At 46.1% G+C, this 24087-nt stretch overlaps 1 protein-coding gene across 18 annotated transcripts in view; it reads right to left on the bottom strand.

The window, feature by feature from the left end:
• The window catches only part of CELF2 (CUGBP Elav-like family member 2), a 546733-nt gene that overhangs the window by 61783 nt on the left and 460863 nt on the right, over positions 1 to 24087 (bottom strand). For all 18 annotated transcript variants that reach the window (XM_079768799.1, XM_079768800.1, XM_079768802.1 and 15 more), the window contains 3 exons: positions 21557 to 21605; positions 12385 to 12519; positions 3801 to 3880 (listed from right to left, as the gene is read on the bottom strand). In XM_079768799.1, the coding sequence (XP_079624925.1) occupies positions 3801 to 3880; positions 12385 to 12519; positions 21557 to 21605 (264 nt within the window). The remainder of the gene's footprint in view (positions 1 to 3800; positions 3881 to 12384; positions 12520 to 21556; positions 21606 to 24087) is intronic.

Here is a 24087-nt window from a genome sequence, read left to right as displayed (position 1 = left end):
GTTTCCTTGGGGATCTGGTGGTCGGTGGAGCCATTTGCTTTCTTGCTCAGCTTACTAAACTGCCTTTCCTTCCTTCTTCGTGTGTCTTCCTTCAGCCTTCCCAGAGCCTCCGCAGAGACAACAGACCTTATCGATGTTCTTTAACTAACCAGCACGGTTCACTTGTCTGAGAGATAGACCTGTTTTGTGTGTCTACCTCTTTCCACATGTGAGCAGGGGACAAGGAAATTGGAATTTTTCCAATTTTCAGTTTATGTATTTTTTAACTGTGGAACTGTGGGGATACTACTGATCCAGCAATATAACTGGGAGAAGTAGATTTGTATTAGAAACATGGATGAAGGGAGGAGAGAGTAAGAGAACATGGGCATTGACCAACATAACTGTTCCCATGTTTTCAGAAAGGTCTCCCTTCCTGTGCCACGTCTACACTATCCACAGTCCCCTGAGCTACTGTGAACCAAAACATTAGCAGTATGGTCCAGTCCGGGGAGATACAGAATAGATAGCAGCAGGAGGAGTCCACTTGGCTTCTTTTTCTAACAAATCTCACCCTTCTAGGTGCTGCTCTCAGTTTTCATTCCTTTAAAAGGCAAGGAGTAGGGGTAGTAAGCAATGGCCACGGGTTATAAAATAGGACGAGTTCATGTTTGATGCAGAGAAAATCGTAGGGAAAATAACTCCTCAAGGCATGAAGAAGACCTCCGTTTAGAAGCCCCGTTAAACATCTGCATTTGGTCAACATCTGCAGAAACATTTCTCCTCCCTCCCCACTCTTTTGTCCTTCTTAGTATAGCTTGTCTATACATCTCATCACAATTAAAGTTGTTAAATTTTGCTGAGGTAAAAAGAATTCTACCCAAGTGATAAAAAAACAACAACAAAACTTTATTGAAACTCAGCATGATACCAGTCCTCTCTCGCTCCTCTCAGAATTTTATTTTCCTACTTAAGTGAGCGTTTCCTTTCTCTTCCCTTGGGGTCACTTTTCTTTCTCCTAGAGAACTCCCTTGCATTTTTTTCTTATCACCTTGGGTAGTTTATTGGGGAGGTAGCTATGACTACGTGAGGCTATCATGTCTGTATTACCAAAAAAAATGGGAGAAAAATGAGGTGACTGTTGAATTTCCAGCGTATCAGTCTTTAGCTCTGGTAGCCATAGTCATAGGACAAAATGTTAAATGTCAGTAAATTGCATGAAAGTAGTATTTCCACCATTAAAAAAAAACCCTATGCTTCATTTTTCTTCATCGGCTCCATATTTCAGCACTTCATTCCTTAAAGAGGGCAAAATATTCTGAAGATGAAAATTATATAGACAAAGGGTTTTGCATGGAAAAGGGTTATTATTACTCTATCAAATTTGTTCCATAACAAATTATAGCATCTCCTCCTAGCAGTACATTCACTGTTGGTTTTTTTTCTTCCTTAAATACCATAAGATGATATAAAAGTAGAAAATCAGGCCAATGATTATAGCAAAAAATTACTTGTTTAAACCATGACACCGAAAAATGGGTTAGGGAGAGATTTGAGGAAAGTAGAAAAATAGCAGGTACAATATTAAAAATCAATTATTTTTAAAAACGTGTTCTTTTAAACTTTGACATTCACATCATTTTGAATTCGAATCTCTTAGATGACACATCTTGGTTAAAGATGTGAGCCAGAGTCCTGAAAATAATGTAATCTGTTAAAAAAAGAAAATAAACTTCAGTTGTATGACTCTAATGTAACTGAGTAATGTCTAATTTTCCATTTAAATGCCAATAGTTTTTAATTAAATGAGACATTTAAGTGTCTGAGGGCCCTCTTCTTTAAGCATGGATGTCCAGATTTCAAACAAGTGCACCAAATTTGATTTTTTATAATAGATATCCATAACAAAGGACCAAGGGCTCCTTAAGAATCAGCACACCCCCTTCTCTATCGCAGAATCTTTTCCTTTTGAGAGCCCATCATCCCTGCGCTCGGGCTCACACCCAGCAATGCTCTCTTTCCTGTGCTCTCCCTCTGCTGTGACGCGGGGGGACCAGAGCCCCTGCCAGCCCCTCTGGGGCTCTACCAGCGGGCTCCGAGGGAAGCAGCTGGGGCGGCCATGTTTCCAACAGAGATGAACGAATTTAGACTAAAAAATGATCTAAGATGAGACCAATTTAGGTACAAATCACTAAACTACAGAAAATAAAAATAATTAAGAATGAAGCACATACATGGAAGGTAATAAATACAGGTAAAGACTTTCTTTGTCCTGATAGTACTTCCATTTTAATCTCCAAACTGACATGAAGCTGGAAATCAGACTGATCCAGAATGATGGAGCAGCCGAAGTTAGGGGGCTGGGGATATAAAAACTGTCACATAGGAAACTGCAGGTTGTAAAGACTGGCTCCTAGGTACTTCAAATCCTGCTAATTATCTCCTATCATGGCCGATTTTCACCTGAGCGTGCCTTCAGGTAGGGGGTGGGAGTGTCTTAAAAATGCATTGCACTGAAAGGAAAACACAGTGATTATATAAGATATGTTAGGAATATCAAAGTCAAAATGAAGTTCGAAAAAGACAATAGGCTTTGCAATGCTGATATCAAAACTTAGAAAAGTACAGTAAACACTTAATGACAATGCCATGCACACTCATCCCCCCTTCCCTTCCCAACCACCCTTTGGCTCACTGTAAAAAAGTTGCCACAAAACATGACGCATAATGAGCACTTAGCTCCCAGCATGCTTTGGGAGATGCAGCATTGCAAAAAAAAAAACAAAACCAAAAAAAAACCCCAAAACAAAACAAACAAAAAATAACCCCCCCAAAAAAATGGAGGCCAAAAAAGAAGCTCAAACAATCAATTAAGAAATTTTTGCTAATTAAATAAAACTGAAAATATTTTTCCCCCAAAGATAAAAAATATAACTTCAGATAATGTCACAAGGCCACCTGTGGAAAAGATCACCCATACACAGAGATACAGTGTACATAATACAGCAGCACATGCACTCCCAAATGATTCCATCAGACAGTACAGAATAAGTAACAGCATATCACTCTTGGAATGCTTTTGTGCAAAATTCTGAAAGGCCATGACCCAAATCACAGACTAGAAGCGTAGAGCCATCTATCTGCACTGGCGGGTGAGCACCCACGCCCGCATCTTTATTTTCCTCTAAAAGCACGATCTCTCGTTAGGAGACCAAATTTGAGCCTTTATGCTTCTGGATTACTGTTCATTTTTCAGTAAGGAGAGAAATCTAATTTTTCAGGGGACTCTCATCCATGAGCGTTTTCACTGGTTAAATGGAGTGGGAGAAGTAGTAACTTTCTCCAACATTCTTGATGCAAAAACACAATTCGTGTAACTAACGATAACTTGATCCCACAATAAAAAAAACACACAAAAAGAACCCCGTGCGTTAGCACAGGGCAAGTTGCAATTTGGAGTGGGGGTTGTTCATGCTTAATCCGTACCAACCCTGGGCTGAGGAGCGGACAGGACCCTTTGGGTGCAGAATACTACTTGGCTTCAATTGCATCGTGACTTCACATGGCAGGCCCTGGGCCACTGCAATAAAAGGCTCAAAAAACAATGGGAGCAGGCTTTCCTAAGTCCATTTCAAGTCAGTAGGGGGAAAATTCAGAGAGAGGAGGAGAAGGAGAGAGAAGGAGTATGAATGAATGAAAAGAGAGGTGGTGAAAGTTTAAATCTGTGATTGTCATGGGAACAATCCACACAGGAGAGAATTGCGTTACCATTCCCCATCATTTGCACAAAGAAAACAAAGAAAGGGCAGATGATACAGTACCTCCATGGTCTGAGACTGATGCATGGCTTTGATTGCATTCTGTGCCATTGCCCTTGTAGAAAATGTGACAAACGCACAGCCTGTGGGAAACAAGGGGACAGGGAGCAGGAAAGACAAAAAACAACAAGACAAAAGGGTTGGACGCTTGTTAAACCAACACGGTCTACGAGAACTGCCACAGGACGACACTGTTCTCAGTAGTACATAAAGTAAACAACTCCTCTCTTTGGTTTTATCATAACCTGCTCTTCACGCACAGTGCTGACTTGCTAATCTGACCAGAGTAGAAAGAGCTGTTGATTGATTAGTTTATTTTTAAAAAATGGAGATGAGGAGAAGGAAGTCGGGCACCCTTTTTAACCACGGGTTTGAAATGAGCAAGATCTCGTTAACATTTTCTAAAATAAAAAGTTGCTCTTTTACATTTTCTGTCTGGTTGATTATCTTTACTTAGGCATCCACACACTAGGGCTCTGGATTTCAAATTTTAGCATCGATTTTTAAGCAGCAAATAATAAAACCCTCACTCCAAGGGCAAATGAGCATAAAATTCCAAGAACTCAAAATGTCAGCAAATAAATATATCTAATCTCTTCTGGATAGTTAACAAGTGTAGGTGTAGAAATATACATTGATGCTATGCAAATGCAAACCCATATACCAAATCCTGCACAAACTAGTATATATTAATTATGAACAAAAACAAATGCTCTATTACTCTAAGGTTCAACAGTGCATACAAAGCAAACATTTTAAATTCGCATTGGATTTTTTTTTTACTGGTACAGAATCTTCATGACTTTTGGAAGTTGTGACTTTCTGACATGTATCAGCAACCTGACCTACAATCTAACATTCACAAGACAATGTACATTTCTCTGAATGTCTCCTGCGAGGCCCATCGAACTTTCCATGGCTATCTTTTTTCTCGTTCTGAAAAATAACTAGAATCTACAGTGCCTGGTCCCGCTCCTTGTCACAGTGTTGGCTAGCATGCAGGCCACCACTCCAACTGCACGGCTCATTGCCCTTTGCACTAATAAAAACACTGCCTTTTGAAATTCACATTTTATTCATCTTGCACCCTTGGGCTTTTAAGAGAAGAAGACTGTGAAATTAATGCAGATTCAGGCTGATTTTATAATAAAACCACAGCACACTAAGATCTGAGCTAAAGCAAGGCAGACTTATTTCACTTATGATCTCTAATGACTATAAAAGTGCATTGATTTTAAGCTTGTTTAGCATTGCACAGTTTGAACTTAGGTATCAGAGAATAATTTAGTGTTCCACTCAATTAACTCAAAACTTTACTATTATTACTACTTAAAAGATTTCCACATGAAGCAGATCTGAACACTGAGAGGCTAAAGCCCATCGTCATCTCAGAGTGAATCCAACGCGGAATTCTGGCATCGACAAGGCGGATGGCTGCCAGCCAGCCAAATAGAAGGTCCTACGTCTAAACAGCAAGTGGATTGTTTGGTTTACGTAAACCCACTTGTGAGCCATAAACCATATTCCTTCTTTTGTTCTGCATGTGTACCTGGTGAGATTATCAAGTCAATACTGTACTAGCACCTTTTAATCAAACATCAATGCCTGCCCATTAACCCCAAAGCACAACAACATCCAGTCATATAATAAGTCAATGCATTTTTTTTTTTTTTTGCATTATGCTATAATTTTTCACACACAACATTCTCAGTGCATGGGAGATTCATCTCACATCCCCCTCCCAGTTCAGCGGGCCTTCTGAAGCCTGAGGGTAGCTCAGTATGAATGCTGAGCTGTTTCATATCATTCTCTATTTCAACATGCTGCCCGTGCCTATACTGGCTGCAGGTTCTGCCATCAACCAAGGCCATTTGGCAACCTCTCTAAGGCACCTACATGACGGGTGGAATAGTGTGTGAGGCAGATGACAGTACCTGTACTGGCTTCCATATTGATACTCAGCTCTAAAATAACAGAGTCCCAAATTTACCATCCATTTCAAAGTCATATCTCTTCAAAAACATTGTCATTATTAATGGAGGAAATAACACAAACAGATTTTTCTTTTCCCATTTTTTTTTTTAATCTTGAGAGTACAATGGAGGCAAAAGCAAATAATCTAATGGAGGCATCTCTGAAGCCATGCGAAGCCTGGACTAACTGCTTTGAACAGTCAAGAAGAACTGTGTCATTCACTTCATTTGCTCTTATTATCCAGGGACATGTGCCAAACTGAGTTTCCAAAACAGAAGTTAAGAATGCATAAAAAAAACATATAAAATGTCAACAAAAATCAATAAGGCACAGTTTATGCATTTACTACAATTTCAGAACAAACAGAACTTTTGTAAATAACTTAGTGAGAGAGATCTAGTAATCAACAGGTCTAAAAAGAAAAGCATTAGCGACAGAACAATAAAATGATACCTCTATAAGCTCAACCCACTGCCCTTTCCTCTGTGAAACGTGCAATTAAAGCTCGCCTGGTGCTTCCAATTATGTGATCCTCATCCCATCTGAAAAAAAAATGACCTGACAAATCTGATGACTTCTTTAACCTTTTTATTCTATTGGCAGTGGTGCAGTCAGGGACAAGTTGTCTCCGTAGGGGCTCTGTCAAGTTTTGTACTGTGCTCTGTGTTCAATTACTCTGGAGAGAAAATTACTGTGTCATTTATAAAGCGAGAGCCTATGTTGAAATATTTCACTCTCTATGCTACTCAGGAGGAAGTTAAGCAACTTCAGAACCAAATGTTTCATGGATTGGTAGCTGTTTAACCTTCGTAATTTCTCTAAAACAGTAGGTCATGGTAGTGCTCTGGTTAGATTTCAATAGGATTAAGGCCTCAACTCTGTGGCTGTTCACTAACATCAGCTCCTACCACCAAGATTGGCTGCTGGCTCCTTTTCTACAAGGTAACTAGATGCCTTTCCATTGGATAGAAGTAACTTAGGTCATAATTGCCTCCTACTAAATTATCTTCTACTACAAATGGCTTCTGGGTGTGTGTGTGTGGGGGAGGGGTCACGAGATCCAGCCAGGACAATGGCTCTGGTCTTAAAGGGTCTACTCCTTAACTTCTCTAGACTGTTGTATGTGCTGTCTTAGCAGTCAGTTCTCAGGCCATTGAGAAATGAAAGAGAAAGTAGATTGGAAAGAAAAGATACAGGTACCCAAACAATGAAGCTACATATTTTTTTTTTGCGGGGGGGGGGGGGGGGGGGGAGGGGGAAGGAAGGGTGGGGTTAGATAAGATAGCTTGTATGTTACTGTCTTAAAGCCTCTAAATACATGACAGCAAAAGAAAAATTTGCATCTGTGAATGCAGCCAATCTTGCAATTATTTATTGTCTGCATTTTCAGAAAGTCAGAGATTGCTAGTAGAAATGAAAGAAGTTGAATTTCTCTTATTTCAGAGAGGTTGCTTTCTTGCTAAAACAGATAAATGATTGACTGGGAAGGTTTCTCAAAGTAATTTCCTCCTACAGACAGGATAAGGAAAGCACGTGACCCTGTCACAGAGGAGATTTTGGGACACATCTATTGCACTTGTCATTTCAGCTGAAAGGATATTTGAACTCAGGTATACTACCTTTTCTCTTGGCTGCAAGAGAATTTTTGGAGAACTAGATGAATTCTTGCTCTGTACATACAAAAAAATAAAAAATAAAAAAATACAGGCGCTTTTTAAAAGCACCCACAATGCCTGGGCCTCTTTTCGGCTACTTCTTTGAAAGAGATGCAGCAGCCTGCTACATTTCAACAGAAGAAAGCATAATTTAAAATAACGTGTGCAGCATGAAGATTCCAACCTATGGAAAACTTGTTTATAAATTCCCATCCAGCTGAAAAAAGCTCGTTATGCAGCCAGTTTTCCTCGCTCTATCTTTTTTAGCAGTGGCAGGGGTCACTAAACACATGTTATCGGTATAATAACATTTGGGCACAAAAATTAATACTCCAATGAATCATTCCCGATGTTTGGTCCACTTATTTAAAATTGGCATGAAGAGACCAGTCATTTACAGCACCTGAGAGTGACTGTAGACTAGGACTTAATTGGCAAAATCTCATCTCTGAGATGAGATTGGAAGATTGTATACAGAGCAAGATGATATGATATAGTTAATCCAGGGGCATCTGATCAAAGTCCCTACATTTCTGAATGTTTAGGCACTGTGTGGGCAAGACTAAAATGGTGTGATCAAAACTGAGTCCCTCTCCGTGTACATGTTTTAAGAGCCAAAGGCCCTATCCTAACCTCCTGATCAGATATAACAAAAACAAATGAGGATTTAATGGCTGAGTCCAGTCTGTGCTGGCCAACATCCCTGATAATATTGCCAAATCATTTGTCAGGGGGTTGGCAGGAGAATGTTGGAACGCCTTAAACACAGCTGGAATATTCTTAAACAAGCAGAAAGTTACCTTAAATGGCAGTGGAGATTTGACTCTAGTTTTTGGGAAAGAAACATGAAATAAATTCCTTCATTGTCTTTGAGTTACAAATGTTCAGCTGCTACGGTGCAGAAAACCCTGTAGGTTGTACCCAAATAGTCTATTCCAGTGGTCGGCAAACTGCGGCTTGCGAGCCACAGGCGGCTCTTTGGCCCCTTGAGTGTGGCTCTTCCACAAAATACCACGTGCGGGCGCGCACATACAGTGCGATTGAAACTTCGTGGCCCATGCGCAGAAGTCGGCTCTCAAAAGAAATTTCAATCATTGTACTGTTGATATTTGGCTCTGTTGACTAATGAGTTTGCCGACCACTGGTCTATTCTGACTGTGAGGTTACAGGGGTGAGAACAAACATGTGTATTTTAGGAAATCGACACGCTAAGGTAACACTGTCACGTAAGTGTACTGGCTCAGACGCCTCAGGCTTTGATTCTGAGAGCTACGATCTCAGTTGACCTGCCAGGTGTCGGCTCCGTGCATGCTGTCTGCTTTCTCAATGAAGGCTCCTGCAGCAGCCTGGGAGGTCCATCTGCCATCGCAGAAGGAGGTGAGTACCATGAAGGTGCTTGACAGCAGCTCAAACCAAACTTGCCAAATTAGAAAAGATGGCAGAATGGGTTACTGCTCCCAGAGGGGAAACGCATGCTTAGATGTGGGCACACTGCACTAGTTGAGTCCTGCTATTTGTTGAGTGTCTTCAGTGTGCTCAGCACTGATGGGACAGAGAAGAAATGACATTAGAACCTGAGGGGGAGCATTATCAGCAGGTGCTGGGTGCTGTCTGTGTACAGTCATGACGATTTCCTGGGGGTGGGGGTGGGGGTGGGGAGTCTGTCCTGAAACATGACAGACTTGGGTGCTGGTGAGTAATGATGGGACTTTTAAAATAGTCTTTCTTGCCAATAGGCAGGGCAGGCTTTTTTTTTTTTTTTCTTTTTCTTACAGACAGTGGTGCTGAGAGTATAGTGGCACTTGATGGGTACCAAGCTGTGGGTCCTGGCAGCCCACTAGCCTGGTTCAGTGAGGGGAGCCGAGTCAACAAGCCTGGAGAAACCTCAGTGGAATTTAAGCCACTGATGTGACAGAGAAGAAATGACATTAGACACTTGAGGGGGAGCATCATCATTCTTGTAGCTGAAAAGCAAAAAAAGAAAAATGAACCACCCAATAAACACTTTTTTATTGACTAGTTTATACCCTGGCTTAGTTGTTAGAAGGCAGTTTTCGGAGCAGCCAAGCTTTCGTTTCACTTAATATTTATTTATTTTTGAAACAGCTGAGCCAGCAACAGGCACTGAGACCAGAAGTGCTGAGCGCCCTTTATCTGCGGTGCCACTAATGGGAGACACATTAATATTTGATTGAAAACTGCAATTATTTAATGAAAGCAGAATAGTAGCATGGAAGAGAATTGTTCCTTTAACAAATACACTGATTCAGGAGTGGTCCCCTGTACCCATGAGTCCCTGGGTCCTGCTAATTGAAAAATCTACCACTGTCTGCCTTTATATTTCAGAACAAATGGTTATAAATGAGTATTTTCTTCTTTGCCATAGGGAATGCTCATCAGTTCATCAGAAATTACTTTTCTGTTCAAAAAAAGGGGGGGGGGGCAGGAAGGAGGATTCTGCTGTTCACATGGAGCCAGCATTCGCATAAACTTGTGATGAGGGTCCTCCCTGACTTGTTTCAGAAACAGGCTGCTTCAGGGTCTAGTGCCGGTGTATGAAGCAAATGGCCGATCAAACTGGCCAACTCTCTCGAAAAGGCCCATGCACAGCTCTTTCCTATGTAAGTGCGGGCTGCTTTACAGTCTAATCTGCAGAAATAGCTCACGGACTGCTCAGGGAGCTCTAGACACTGCAGGCACCAAAGCCATTCCTGACTGTCCCCACTGGACATGTGCAAAGTGAGTGGGGTGGGGACGGGGGGGGGGGGCGGCTGTCATTGGACCAACAGGCCCAGCCCTGCAGAGGTAGAGTGGGAGTCATGCCTTCCTAACTCACGGTCAAGGTCTCTACTAAACCAGGTGGATGGCATGCTTGTACTAAAAACCTCTCACACTGCTCACTCATGACGCATTATAAGATACGCAGGGCAGTATTTACAAATGGGGAAACCGAGGCAGAGCGGTGGGAAGATGAAATGACTGACTGTAGTCACATTTCACGTCAGGAGGAATTCTGAGGTGGGACCTGGGGGTCAGCGACCTCACGCCTCTGTGAATTTCATTGTAACGGAAGGGCCTGCCTTTCTGTTCTCAGTGCCGTGTGGCCTGGCGCATGGAAAAACCCCGTGAAAACACAGAAGAGTGACTGAGAATAGCAACAGGGGAGAATGGTGGTTCCAATGATGAACTTGGCAGCAGGAAGGGATTGGAAAAACGTGACTGTGTGTTTCCTACACATTCTACCCTTTGTTTGCCACCCTGCCTTTTCCCTCGGAATTCTCTCTCCTGGTTTGTCTGCCTGAGTGGGCACATGTGTGTCGTAACTGCAGAACCACCAGGGACCGCATACGATTCGAAGCTCTCCGGGTGTGAATCTGCCAGGACGGGACGGCACAGAGGGCTGGGAGGGAAACCCTAGTGGCCTTCCGATGGGGGGCTGTGCAGGAGCCAGAGGTGGTGCGCATCACCAGCATGACGCACTGCTTTGGGTGACGCTGGTTATGGCACAGGTGGCGAGCGACAGATCAGATGGAGGCGCTGGGCCTGCTGTTTAGGATAGCCCTCAATACCACTGTCTTGTTCAGTTTCTAGAGAACCACATCTATCTCATCAGTGAGGGTTTCATAATGAGGGTTTCAGAACTGTTAGAGCATGCCTGTGATCTCCGTGCCTCCTCCCCGCTTCTCTCTCTTTCTCTTTTTTTAACCACCTGCTGAAGAAAACACAGGGATGGCAAGCTCGAGGCTGATCCGCCTCCTCCTAGTTTTGCTCCAGACCCCCTCCATTTGGGGCCGTGGAGGTGGATGTGGGTGGAACACTTTTGTTCTCGGTGCCTGCCATTCTGACAGCTGACATCCTGAAGCGCTATGTCTAAAAGTCAAAAGAACAAATGTGCTCCCGCACGTGGTGCTGACTTTAAGTCAACCAGGCAAGCGGGTGAAAATCAGAGCTGTGATGCTTGGTGCCCAGCCTTTTCTCCCACGTGCGGTTTGGGATGGCCGTGCTGCCCCAGAACCAGAGACTGGGAAGGAAAAGACGGTTCTCATCAGCCCCACGGAACTTGCGCTGATAACTGCATTAATGGAATGAAATCCTTTCAGTGTTGCAAAAATACGGATTTCTTAGAAGAAGTGTATTCTACGTACTTGCTTTCGGCTGGGCCTCGCTGGACTGACGGGGAAACGGCCGCCAGAAGAATGTTAACGTTCAGGGACAGCCCTTCTGAGTGGGTTCAAAAGTCGGGTGTGGGGGGTGTGGGGGTGGGCGCCTTGTCACAGGGGACGGCAAACATGGAAAGAGAATAGTTTTTCCAGCTACTCTGTATAACTGTCTGCAAAAACACTGGCTTCATAGTGCTCGAGCCACAGCCTTCCACCACGGTGACAGTCTTCTGGATGGAGTCACTCCCCTGTCACTACATGGGCTCCCTGCGTTCAGGACTCCAGGAGTCGTGACGTAAAACCCCGATGCCCCCGGATGGGCCCAGGTCCTCTGAGTGCCTATCTGCTCTGCTCTCCGTGGCAGGGTGGGCGGTTTTCCTCGGTTTACATCACGGTCAAGAGGCCCACACCCTCCACATTTCTTTCAGGCACCGCCAGAAAGCCAGAAACTAAGATGAAAACAATAAGTATTCCTGCTCCTCTCCCACATTTACACCCCACCCCCCAGTATCTACTTCAATTTGCGACTGAGAAGGGATGTGTAACAACGGGCAGCCTGCCGGCTTCCCACCTGACAGTGATAACCTGAGCTCATATGTTGGCACCAGGACCTTCCCGACTTGAGAAATAAAATGTGATCATCTGAGCTACGGTGAAAAGTTCAGGTTGGATAACTGAACCATGCGGGATGTACTACAGGGTAACCCCGGCTGCGTGTGGAAGCTACATCTGCCTCGGCCGTGACACAGAGCTCCAATTAGCACCTAAGGAACGAGACCTGCGCGACAGCACACTCACCTCGACTCAGCCCGTCGGGCCCCCGGAGGATCCGGCACTCTTCTATCTGGCCAAACGGAGAGAACATCACCCTGATATCATTCTCGTTACATTTCTTCGAAACCATTCCTATGAACAATTTTCTGTCTTCCACAGCTAGGAAGGAAAAATAATGCATGAGCAAAGGCCACTGTCATCTTTTTCCTTGTCATCCATGTTTCACGACCACGTCAGACCGCCTGCCAGCCACGTGAGCCTGCGCTCGGGCCCAGGGCCGCCTCCGCGGCCCCACCTTGCCCTTCCTGCACATGCGCTCTGTGAGCTCGCTCTTACTAATAAAGAGCCTCACAGGACACAGGACGCCAAGAAGTTCTTCCCCCCATTTGGAAACTAATGGCAATGTGTTTACCAAAATGTTGAAGTCCCATGTAGTGGCTAAATATTACCATGCCACAGAGATATTTTTGGAGTCAGTCTATTTTTTTGAATGACAGGGAAAGGAAAAGGTCAGGAGAGGAAAAACAAAAGGAAGAGATGTAGTGGAACAGTAAACAAAACTCTGAACAAAGCATTGGAGGGAAGAAAACATCCTTCTCCGATTTCATGTGGCTGGGTCCCCACAGATCCAGCGGAGGGAAGGCGATGAGAGACGCCTGCTTCTCTGGGGACCTAGTCAGTGACCTCTGCCCCGTGCCAGAGCCCTAACCAGGACAGCACCCGGGGTCTGTGTGCTTCCATGAGAGAGAAAGGCGAACCCAGTGAAGAGAATGGGGCTGCAGCTACATGAGAATTACGTCAGGATGGCCCTATCCTGACCCCATGCTCAGGGTGAAGCCCTTACCGAAAAAAGAACAAGGAGGGAACAGTACTTTCCTCCCACTTGGAGGCAGGGCTCTTGATGAACAGAAATGCACTTTGGATGTCATGACAACAACATGCAAATTTTAACTTTGGAACCTGATGTGGGTAAAGATGAGGGAAGGTTAGCCTCAGACAACCTGGGAGATTCTCCTCAGAATCTACATGCCTGTGCTCAGGACGACCGGCCCACACTGAGCCTCAAAGGTGCCCTTATAGCTCAGGGCAGGGCCGGGAGTCCTTTTTCGGGAGGGAGCAAGAGAATGTCACAGCACCCGCAGGGAGAAGGCTGGAGCTCCCATGTTCCTTGCAGTTCATCAGCAGGACGAGAGGGAGGGGCCGTGGCTGCGGCAGCCCCTCAGAGCGGCCTGGCCGAGGGAAAGCCCCCCCAGACATCACCGTGCAGAAACCTTTTGTACGTGCTTTATAATCTTTTACTCGTTTCTCTCATCCTTTTCCTGGAAAGTAAGCGTCTCTTTCACCCAACCCACAAGACTGTACTCTAGACCTTCCAGGCCAGTTACTTGGGGCGCGTCAGCCACACCCCACGGCCTCTGCCGCTGGCTGGGGACAGGGGAGCTGCGTGTGCAGCAGGGACGTGGCTCGGGGCGCCGACGCCGAGGCTGTCCAGCAGAGCTCGCGGGACGGGCAAGTTCTAGCGATGATGTCCCTGCAGTGGCTGGGGCACGTGCGGCTCCTGTGACTGAGGCACTGGATGTTAATGTCATTTGATGTTAGCCGATGTAAATGGTAAAAGCCATGTGTGACTACTCTCTCGGACAGCCGCAGCTCCGAGGGGTCTAGGTGAGACAGCTAACCCTCAGGTCACAGAACCCCAGGGTGGAAGTGAGAGACTGGAGAGGTGTGTTGTCTAGCTCTGAGAGAGACTCCGAGGCCTGGCCGGGGGGAGGGATTCGCTCGGGTCATTCAGCAAGTAGGTGGTCTAGCCTGGACCATGACCAATAGCTTACGGCAGTCCAGGCTTTTTCCACTCCACTGTGTTGCCTGCCTGCCAGCCCAGAGGCGGCAGATGAGGCCTGAAGCGGAGAGCCGTGCTGGAATTGGGAAACTCGGGTCCTAGGTCCAGTGCAGCCATTCAGGTGATGGAGAATGAGCCGACCTCTGCGGACATGTTTTGTCATCTATAAAAGGAAGGTTTAAACTCTATTCCTTTCCCTGTCCTCTCTCCTTTCTCCCCTCCTTAAATACTGGAGAGGAGTGGCCCAGCCACAAGCTTTGGCTGACTGAAGCACCCGGGGTGGGGGGCATGCTGGAGCCCAGAGTCCCTGTGCTCAGCCTCTCCCACCCTTGTGGTTGCTGCGAAGACCATGCCGAGGAACCCCGGGCTCCCAGGAACACGGGCTGACACCACACTCGCACAGGGCTTGTCCACTGGGAACTGTGCCATGGGTTTTGAGAAAGGCCTGATGGGATGGACGTGAAGCTGGCTTTCCAGACGCACGGGCAGGGTCCGGACAGACTGGCAGCGGGAGGGGGCCAGCATGCTGGCGGGGCAGGGGCGGAACCAGGAGTAAGGAAGGCCCGCCTGTGGGGCTGAGGGAGGAAAGCAGCCTGGCTTCAGCACGGACAGGCACCAGGACTTGCTTCTTCTGTGGAGAGGGGCTCAACGTATTAAGGAAGGTAACAGAGGGTCCAAGGCTGCCACGGGACCTGGGGTCACTGCCGATTCCTGGAGGGAGGCCACTGAGGACCTGACTTCCTGTATGCAGATAAAACATTTTTTAGTTCACCTTTTCTCCCTTCCGAGTAAGTGAACTACCAATGGCCTCCTGGGAGCTGGTAGAAGCACAGGGAGCCGAGGGCGGCACTGGCACAACCGTGATCTGAGTGCTAGAAACATGGGAGCCTGAGAAAGGAGCGTCCTTTCCATGGGGTGCTGTGAGCGCCAGCGCCAGGATGCCCCTCACTGGGAGGACACGGCATTGTTCAGGCTGGAACGGGAGCGAGGGAACCCACTGATAGGGGCGGCGGGGAGGGAATCACCTCCAGGGGTCGTTCTTACCCTCTGTCCTCCCTCTCATCTCTGGGGCTCTGCCTGGAGGAGGCTGCGGCTGCGGCTGCTGTCTTTATGAGAGTAACAATAAATTCCTGTTCTATTTTTTTCTAATCCCAAAAACTCTGGTTTTAGTTCTTTTAGACAAAAGCAAATAACACATTCCCATTCGGTCCTTGGTTTCACTGGTAAACCTATGATTATGGTATTTAGCTGAAACAATTTGTAGATTTTGAGCTTTAGAGGGATACGATAATAAACAAACATGCAGCTCCTCAGTAAGCTAAAAGTGATTTTTTTTTTTTTTACTAAGATTGAGTATTAAAACAGTGAAAACCATTTAAGAAATTCTGATGTTCTAGTCACCATGAAGGGTCGATTCAGACAGGCAGGAAGATGGGCGATAACTATCACTTTTTTCAATTACACCTATTAGCTAAATATAAAAAAATTAGAATCTATACTATCCATGTCCTAGTCAAAATGCTAGTGTGTGTGTGTGTGTGTGTGTGTGTGTGTGTGTATGTGTGTGTACAAGCATGCGCGCGCGCATAAGGGGAGCTGGATGTTTGCAATCTTTTGCTAGTCAAGGTTGCTCTGTGGTTTCAACAGCTGGGCCATGTTTGCTTTGATGGCAAAATGGGGATAACTACACATACCCGCCCTCCCTCTTCCTTGAGTTTTCCTGACTTTCCAGTGAAAATTTATTCATACAAATTCTTCCTGGGATTGCCAAGCTAAGGATCCTTCTAAACAGGTTTGTCAACATCTACACTAATAAAAGAGAAACATGCAAATTGACCATACCTCCACTATGCCCATAAGCCATGCCCACCAGCCAATCAGGAGCGACTATGCAAATTAACACAACCAAGATGGCTGTGGCCACGGAGCGAGCAGGAGGCTTGGCTCCACTCAAGGCTACAAAGTTTCAATTATAGAAGATTAATAAATCCCAGATACCAGGGCCTCACCTTGGGTCACTGGGGGGCATGGCCAGCCTGCAAACCACCACAGGCCCCTCGCCCCAAGGGAACCCCCACCCTGATCCAGGACACCCTTCAGAGCAAACCAGCCGGCCCCCACCCATGTACCAGGCCTCTATCCTATCTAATAAAAGAGTAATATGCAAATTGACCATTACTCCAACAAGATGGCTGCCCCCATGTGGTCAAAGATGGCTGCCCCCATGTGGACACAAGATGGCCATCAGGGGAGGGCAGTTGGGAGGGACCAGGCCTGCAAGGGAGGGCAGTTGGGGGCGATCAAGCCTGCAGGGGAGGGCAGTTAGGGGTGACCAGGCTGGCAGAAGAGGGAAGTTGGGGGCGACTGAGCCTGCAAGGAAGGGCAATTGGGGGGACCCAGGCCTGCAGGGGAGAGCAGTTGGGGGGGGGGGACCAGGCCTGTAGGGGAAGGCAGTTGGGGGCAATCAGGTTGGCAGGGGAGCAGTTAGGCATCAATCAGGCTGGCAGGGGAGTGGTTAGGGGGTGATCAGGCTGGCAGGCAGAAGCTGTTAGGGGCAATCAGGAAGGCAGGCAGGCGAGCAGTTGGGAGCCAGCAGTCCTGGATTGTGAGAGGGATGTCCGACTGCCGGTTTAGGCCCGATCCCAGTAGGTACTTTTGTTGGCTAAACGGGCAGTTGGACATCCCTTGAGGGGTCCCAGATTGGAGAGGGTGCAGGCTGGGCTGAGGGACACCTCCCCGCCCCGTGCACAAATTTTGTGCACTGGGCTTCTAGTTTTAAATAAATATAATTGTCTCCAATTCACTTAACTTTTCCATCAATGTTTGATGAACAGGCAGTAAGTATTCTTACTTATTTTCTCAATCCTCAAGAATGCTGATTGTTTAAATAAACGGACCATGTTCACCGTATTCTGCTAAGTGCTTTAGGGAAATTAAAAAAAAAAAGAAAAGAAAAGAGAAGGTCTTTGTCCTCTTGGGAAAAAGCTCGCTTTCCTTCAGGATAACCAGCGGCTGAATGAGGGGGAGACCGATGCACACAGTGCTGCCCAGACGGGATACCGCCATCAGTGACAACATGGCAGGATGGGAAGGGTCTCCAGACCAGGGACCACTCCAAGTTTTCCTCCCACAGTTTAAATAAGAAAGGGTTAATAGGATAAGTGGGAACTTCTTTAAGTTTGGGGAAGAGGAACTTAAATTAAAACAAAAATCCTAATTGTAAGCCTGTGCTTACACCCTGGTATACAACCTGTCAAAGTCACATCTGGATTTGGGGTGGCCTGAGTTAATTAACAACTTTTCAATGTGTTAGTAATAACATATGGCATTTAATTACCGCCTCCAAATCCGTACGTTTCTCCGCTTTGAATTTCAGAATTATTTCTTCATCTTCTAGTAAATCAGAAACGGTCTGGATGGGAATGTCCTGTATAACTATGCGTATTGGAGCCTCGCTGGTCTTTACCCTCCCGGGGCAATATTTGGTTATCTTGACCCATGAGAGCTCTGAACTGGGCACATGGACAAACTGGGGATTTTGGAGGCGTTGGGAAGAAACACAAGGGTCTTGAATGGCATTTCTGGATTTGAGGCTTCAAGGACCCTTACAAGTTGTGAGGGCTGAGAGTGAAAGCAGGATGGATCTATACTCTGTCCACAGAGTCAAGGGCAAGCCTCTCACCCAGGAGCATGACGCAAGAGTGTGCACCAGCTTCGGCCACCAAGGCCCCAAGCACAGAACCAGAGGCAACTCTGTGCTTTTCTTATCACTCACTGCTAGACAAACTTCAGATCTAGCACCTGCATTTAAGTTTCAATATTGCACTGCTGGTATCTTTTTCTGTATAGTGATGAAGGATTAAAAGTTGGAAAACAGGCCCTCCAATGATAACACGAAATTGAAGAGAGTAACTATGTTTGTGCTGGCATATGCTGGTCCCAGAAAGCCACACCTCCTCCAATGCCCTTCCCCCACCATCACTGGACTGTGTGCAATGGAGAAATAACAAAAAAAGTTGGATTCTATTGAAATCTGGGTATTGATTCAGTGTGTTCTTTTTAAAGGCTGAAGCATTTTATTGCTAATGCTGTGTGTGTGTGTGTGTGTGTGTGTGTGTGTGTGTGTGTGTGTGTGTTGGGGGGAACCTTGCATAGAAGCATGAAGACAGGAGCAAAATGAGTGAGTTGGCATAAATATGCTAGAGGCTGCAGCTTAAATCAGAGCCAATGAAAAGGGCAGACTAGAGGCAGCCAGGGAGATTTTGGAAGCCCGGTCAGTAAAATACGGAAGTACAGGGCAGATCGGAGAGCAGTCCAACATTTCTGAGCTCCCCACAAAGGTTCCCTTTGTCAGAATCTCTGCATGGATGAAGGCTGAAAAGAGTGATTGCTTTTCTGGAATTCATTTGTCCATCACTAATTAATCTGTGATGAGCAGCCTGTCTTGCTCAGAAAATACAAAGTTTTAGAAATCGGAACATCCTGCTAATGAACGCAGTAACTGTCTAACTGTGATGAGTCCTTTGTGTTATCCATAAATGTCAGCAAACTCAATAAAAGTGCAATTAGAGCTTGTTAGACTTCTTTCACAACTACTGGAGCTATTTCGAGCATCTGAGCCAAAGCAATCTTGGTGCTCTCTGAGCTTTGGAAACGATGCTTACCTGTCAAAGCTGCCATGTGCAATCAGAAAAGGCATGCAGCTCTTATCACTTGCTTTGGAAAAGTATACATTCCCCCTGATTCCTCCTGCAGGTCCAAGGAGAATCTTGACCCCTGGTCACGTCTATGCAAGATGGGCTCCACTGGAGCCTCCGCAAAGAAAAGCAATTTAAAAGCAGATTTTGGTCTATTTATACTTTGACTTTTAAAAATTTTATTTGAAACTCAGGAAATGAAGGCCAATCTACAAAGCCAAGGGAGCACTGATCCAACAAGAAGGTTTTGGGGGGCTCCTTTGTATGTACAGGTCTATGCTTGATATGAACAGCCATGGCTGAAGTGCCAGCGTCAGCGAGCCGGACTCACATCGGTAACAGCACTGTATTTACCATGTGCCAGGTTTTATGCTCAGTCTTCGTAGATGGTGACTTATGTACCCCTCAAACACCCTTGTGAGGCATGTGTTACCAGCAGAATCCCAACTACAGATCACCGCAGCCCCATCACAGCTGGACACAGGAGGCCCGGGGAGGTTGCAGAACATGAACAAGGACACAGCTAACAAGTGCAGGGTCAGGGGTAAAGCCCAGGCTCCTCAAACTGGTTTTTAACTGCTACTCTAGGTTGCTCCCTGAAAAATGGCCTTATTTTTAGGTATTCTCTCATCTTAGTAAAACAATGCCCAGTCCTGCTTGGCTTTTGAGATCATGGCAGCTTTATTCTGTTGCCGTGGCTAACATTACCCTCAGTGGACAGAGTGGACAGTGGACAGCAAGGGCAACGGGCCATTCTGCGACCCCCGGCAGCTATTCTATGGAAGTCAGGGGTTGTGCCCCTGGGCATCCGAAAATGCAAAAGAAGAAATCCCTTCATGGCTCGATTATCTGGGTATTTCAGGTCAAATGTTTCCTACTCAGTTCTCTAATTCATCACGTCTTTATAACTAGGACCTAAGGTTCAGAAATAAGATGATCCCTTTTCTATAGACTTTTATTCCTTGGTCGCTGTATGGACACAATTTACAGAGTGATAGGGCCAGAGGGACAGGGAGCATCTCTTTGGGCCAGAACTCTAAGAGGACCTCCACTGACAGAATTCATCCCATGAATGCAAATTTCCTCTCTCCCACAGGGAGCGGAACAGACTGTAAATGTGTAACTCTGGAGCAAAGGGTTCTGGGAACTGGCATGGGTGCACAGCCTTCAGCATGGGGGGACATGCCCAGGGACAAATCTGGGTAGCAGTAGTCAATATGTATAGAGGTGCTCCATCCTTTACAACGCAATGTGACAAACGTCGTGTCCAAGTCTGAAAAAAAGGACAACCTATGTGAGTCAGCTGCCATCATTCTTATTTTATGGATGAGGGCATTAAAGTTCAGTCTTTGAGTGACTAGCAGAGATCAATAGACTGAATGTAAGTTCCATGAGGTCAGGACAAGCTTGTGCAGACTGTTCCTCTTTTTAAAATTCATTCTTGAAGCCCCAGCCAGTACTGTGCCTGGCGCACAGTACATAATCAGAACTCACTGTCTAATAAAGGAATGAAGGGACTTGACCGAGATCCCGCAACAAAGCAGTGGCAGGTTTGAGACGCTCCGACACTAGGTGCCGTGTTGGTGATGAAGTAGAGGAGGACACAGGGAGGTAACCCTCCGAGAAGGTGTGGCTGAGGAGAAGATCCTGGGCAAAGCACTGAGGTCTGCTCCCCGCCACACAAACCAGGTGCTAGCAGCCCACAATACATGGGATTCTCTTCAAAACTTTCTAGTCTGTGAAGAAGCCAGAAAATGGGATGCACTACACTTAGCAAATAATACCTTGTGGAGAGACTTAGAGCCCAATCATAATTTACATTCGCAGATATGCAGATTTCTGAGTGCATGGCTTCTGCCCTGATTACTAATGAATGAGGTGCAGAACTGCCTGCGGAAGGGAGCGTGCCGACTGTGTCAGTCTTGTGGGACGGGCAAGCTCTGAGGTCGAAGAAGGCAGAAGAGTCCTTTAACATACATTTCAGTAAATTCAAAGAACAAAACAGGGACAGAAGGCTGGTGTCAGTGGAAGCAAAAGCCGGAGAGAGAGAAACGTGGATATCAACCCTCTCGTGTCTCGGACAGTTAAGTCTCAATGATTCCACCACGGACCTCATCAAATGCGTATTTTTGCACTGCGTGTATGTTTATTTAATCAGCGGACTGAATTCTGAATGAATTTGGATGCAAATGCATTGGAACAATTTAGAGAATAGTGCAGTAAGTCAGCCTCCAAGCCACAGAAGAATAAATGGAAGAGAGAAAAGAGGTAGCCTGGTTTTTCGTGGGCGTCCCTTTCCCGCTCACCTTCTCTGCACAGTGTAAGGTCATTCCTCCCCATCGGGTGTCCTGTGTTGCTCTGTGGGAGCAGATGAACAAGAGCCAGAGGCCACAGGGTCACCACCCAGAGCAAGTCCACAACAGAGGGACACGAAAAACCATTTCTGGTAACATCTTCACCGACCTTTACACACTAGCGATAAATGAGGCAAGAGAGTGAAGCTCAAGTTTCCCCAGACGAGCCAACTGCAGGGCAAGCTTCCGGAGCAGTTGTCTCCACCTTGCTGAGAGAGAAGCGCCGGGGCTGGCACCTTCCTCCCCCAGCGGACCCCCTGACTGAGAGACACAGACATTAGATGAGACAGTCGGTCACCACTTACCGTTTGACTTCTCACTATCCGCAGGTTTCATCTGAATGGGATGATGCATCTAAAATACAAAAGGGAGAAGGTAAAGGCAGATTGAACAACTGTATAACAGTCTCAGAAATCCCACACTATTAAACTTGAACACTGACATTGTTATAAGGACACATCCATAGTAACAAGACCTCTCCCAGGTAAAAGTAGCCGTATCCAAATGCAAGCCTGTGTCTTGTGTTCAGGAATGGAACCTGCTCAAGTCATGGGGACAGTCTAGAAAAGTGTGGGCTCTGCAGTCAGACTGGAGCTCAAAACCTGGTTCTGCCACTCAACATGGTTTTCTCCTGTATCTCAGCAGTGATTCTGGTCCTGCCATTTATGACAGCTACGTGATCTTGGACAAGTATCTTTACTTCTCTGAGACTTAGTTCCCCCATCTGTGAAATGGAGATACCACTGGCACAGTAGGGCTGTGGGAATTAAACGAGAAATGCAAGTAATGTGTTTCATTAACAGGGCATAGGATGTGCTGGAAAAACACACACGTTATTATTATTATTATTTATATATTTTATTGATTTTTTTACAGAGAGGAAGGGAGAGGGATAGAGAGTTAGAAACATCGATGAGAGAGAAACATTAATCAGCTTGCCTCCTGCACACCCCCTATTGGGGATGTGCCCGCAACCAAGGTACATGCCCTTGACCAGAATCGAACCTGGGATCCTTCAGTCTGCAGGCTGACGCTCTATCCACCGAGCCAAACCGGTTAGGGCCACGCTATTATTATTTAGTGTTATTTCAAATTTGAATGCAGATTGTGTTTCTTCTGGCCATTCTGTCTGCTGCATGGATTTTTCTGAGGTCTCAGAGTCAACAGAAATTGAAGGTCTAGCAGCTGACTGATTTAGGTGCCATCATATAATTTTTATTAAACACCAAGTGTGGGATAGAATGGAAGGAAGGAGGGAGGAAGAGAAGGGAAGAAGGAGGGAGGCACAGGCTTTGGGGCCATGTCTGTTCAGTACATATGTGGGAGCAGAAAGAACCTGAGATGAATTGGGTGCCCTCGGGCCCTTTACGCAATGCCCATCACACCACTGTGCATGATCCGCAGAGTTTACGCCAAGCGCAGAAGGCTGTCACCATTTCCAATTAAAATAAATTCCTCAGACTACTTTCAAAGGTTCTTTTGCTTCATATTTCATCCTACCCCAAGGAGCATGGAAGCCACAGGGTAGATGGAATCACTGGCGTTGCAAATGCTTTTATTATAATGGGTCCCATTCTCTCTGAACCTTTAATTTCCCCAGTGGACTTCCATCACTTGCAAGCCACAGCTCGGGTTTTATCTAATTTAAATGAAAGGGGAATGGTACTTGGCTCTGGCACTTAAATGATGGGAAATTATTATCAGGCAGTCAGGACCATGTGCAGCTAATGCCTGCCAGGGTCTTCCAAACACAAGAGGCAGAGGAAAGAGGGAGAACCACCAGGGGATGAGAGGCTAAGTAATTCAGAGCTGCTTTGTTTATGCTAAAAGGCAAGATGCTCTTATGCATAGAACATAGGCCCTGAGATGTGGGGTCTACGCATATTCCCACTCCATTCATTAGTCTATTCAATTTGTAGAAGAGTCTAGAATGAGAATGAAATGTTTAGGGGTAAGTTTATCAGACTTTTCCAAAAAGACTAGAATATACACCTAAAAAGCAGGCAGGAGTACACTATGGAAATTCCTGATAGAGGCTAAGGAATGTGGCCCCCATCCTGCAGGTAAGAATGGAGAGAAAGGCCCAACGTAAGTGCTGCGGGAAGATGGGCTGAGTCTTTGAGTACGTTTTTCTTCCCACAGGCCTTATTCACTCATTCAGCAAATGTGTGTGAGGAACCCACTGTGTCCCTGGATCTAGGCTAAGAAGTGAGGAATGAAGGCCAAGGGGAGAAGTTTAGACGCTCCGGGTGCTCCCGGTGCAGTTGGGGAGACTGGCACTTAAGCAGCTCTGAGCAACACGGGAAGAGCTATGGCCGATGCAGGAGAGAGGTGTGTGGGAGCCCAAGGGAGCAGGCGCTGGTGAGGGAGGGAGGGCTTCTCAGCAAAGTGGTATCCGATTTGTGTCCTAAAGGCCAAGTTGGACTTGCCAGCACAGGAGGGACAATGGAGTAGCCCACTTACAGATGTAGTGGTAAGAGAGAGCACAATTTCTCATAGCAAGTCGCCCAAAATGAGTTGGGAGGGGCACAGAAGTGGCCGCACAGGGTGTGGGTATCCATCTCTCAGAGGACCTCGTGTGCTAAGACACTGAAATTTTGTCTAAATGTCAATGTCAGGCACATAAGACTTAAGCAGCCAAGGCAACAAGATCAAATGTGAATTTCAGAAAAGGCCTTTTTGGCTACAGAGGACAGATTATAGAAGGGAGACACAGCAGGCAGGGAGAACGGCAAAGAGGCTACTGCAAACATCTGTGTGACACTGATGAAGGTCTAACCTTCAGGGGAAACTGGATGGATGGAGGGAAGAGGGGGAGAGAGAACCCCAGGCCTGG

This window comes from Cnephaeus nilssonii (assembly GCF_951640355.1).
Source record: "Cnephaeus nilssonii genome assembly, chromosome: 1".
Taxonomy (NCBI): domain Eukaryota; kingdom Metazoa; phylum Chordata; class Mammalia; order Chiroptera; family Vespertilionidae; genus Cnephaeus; species Cnephaeus nilssonii.
This window is presented reverse-complemented; position numbering and strand designations above follow the sequence as displayed.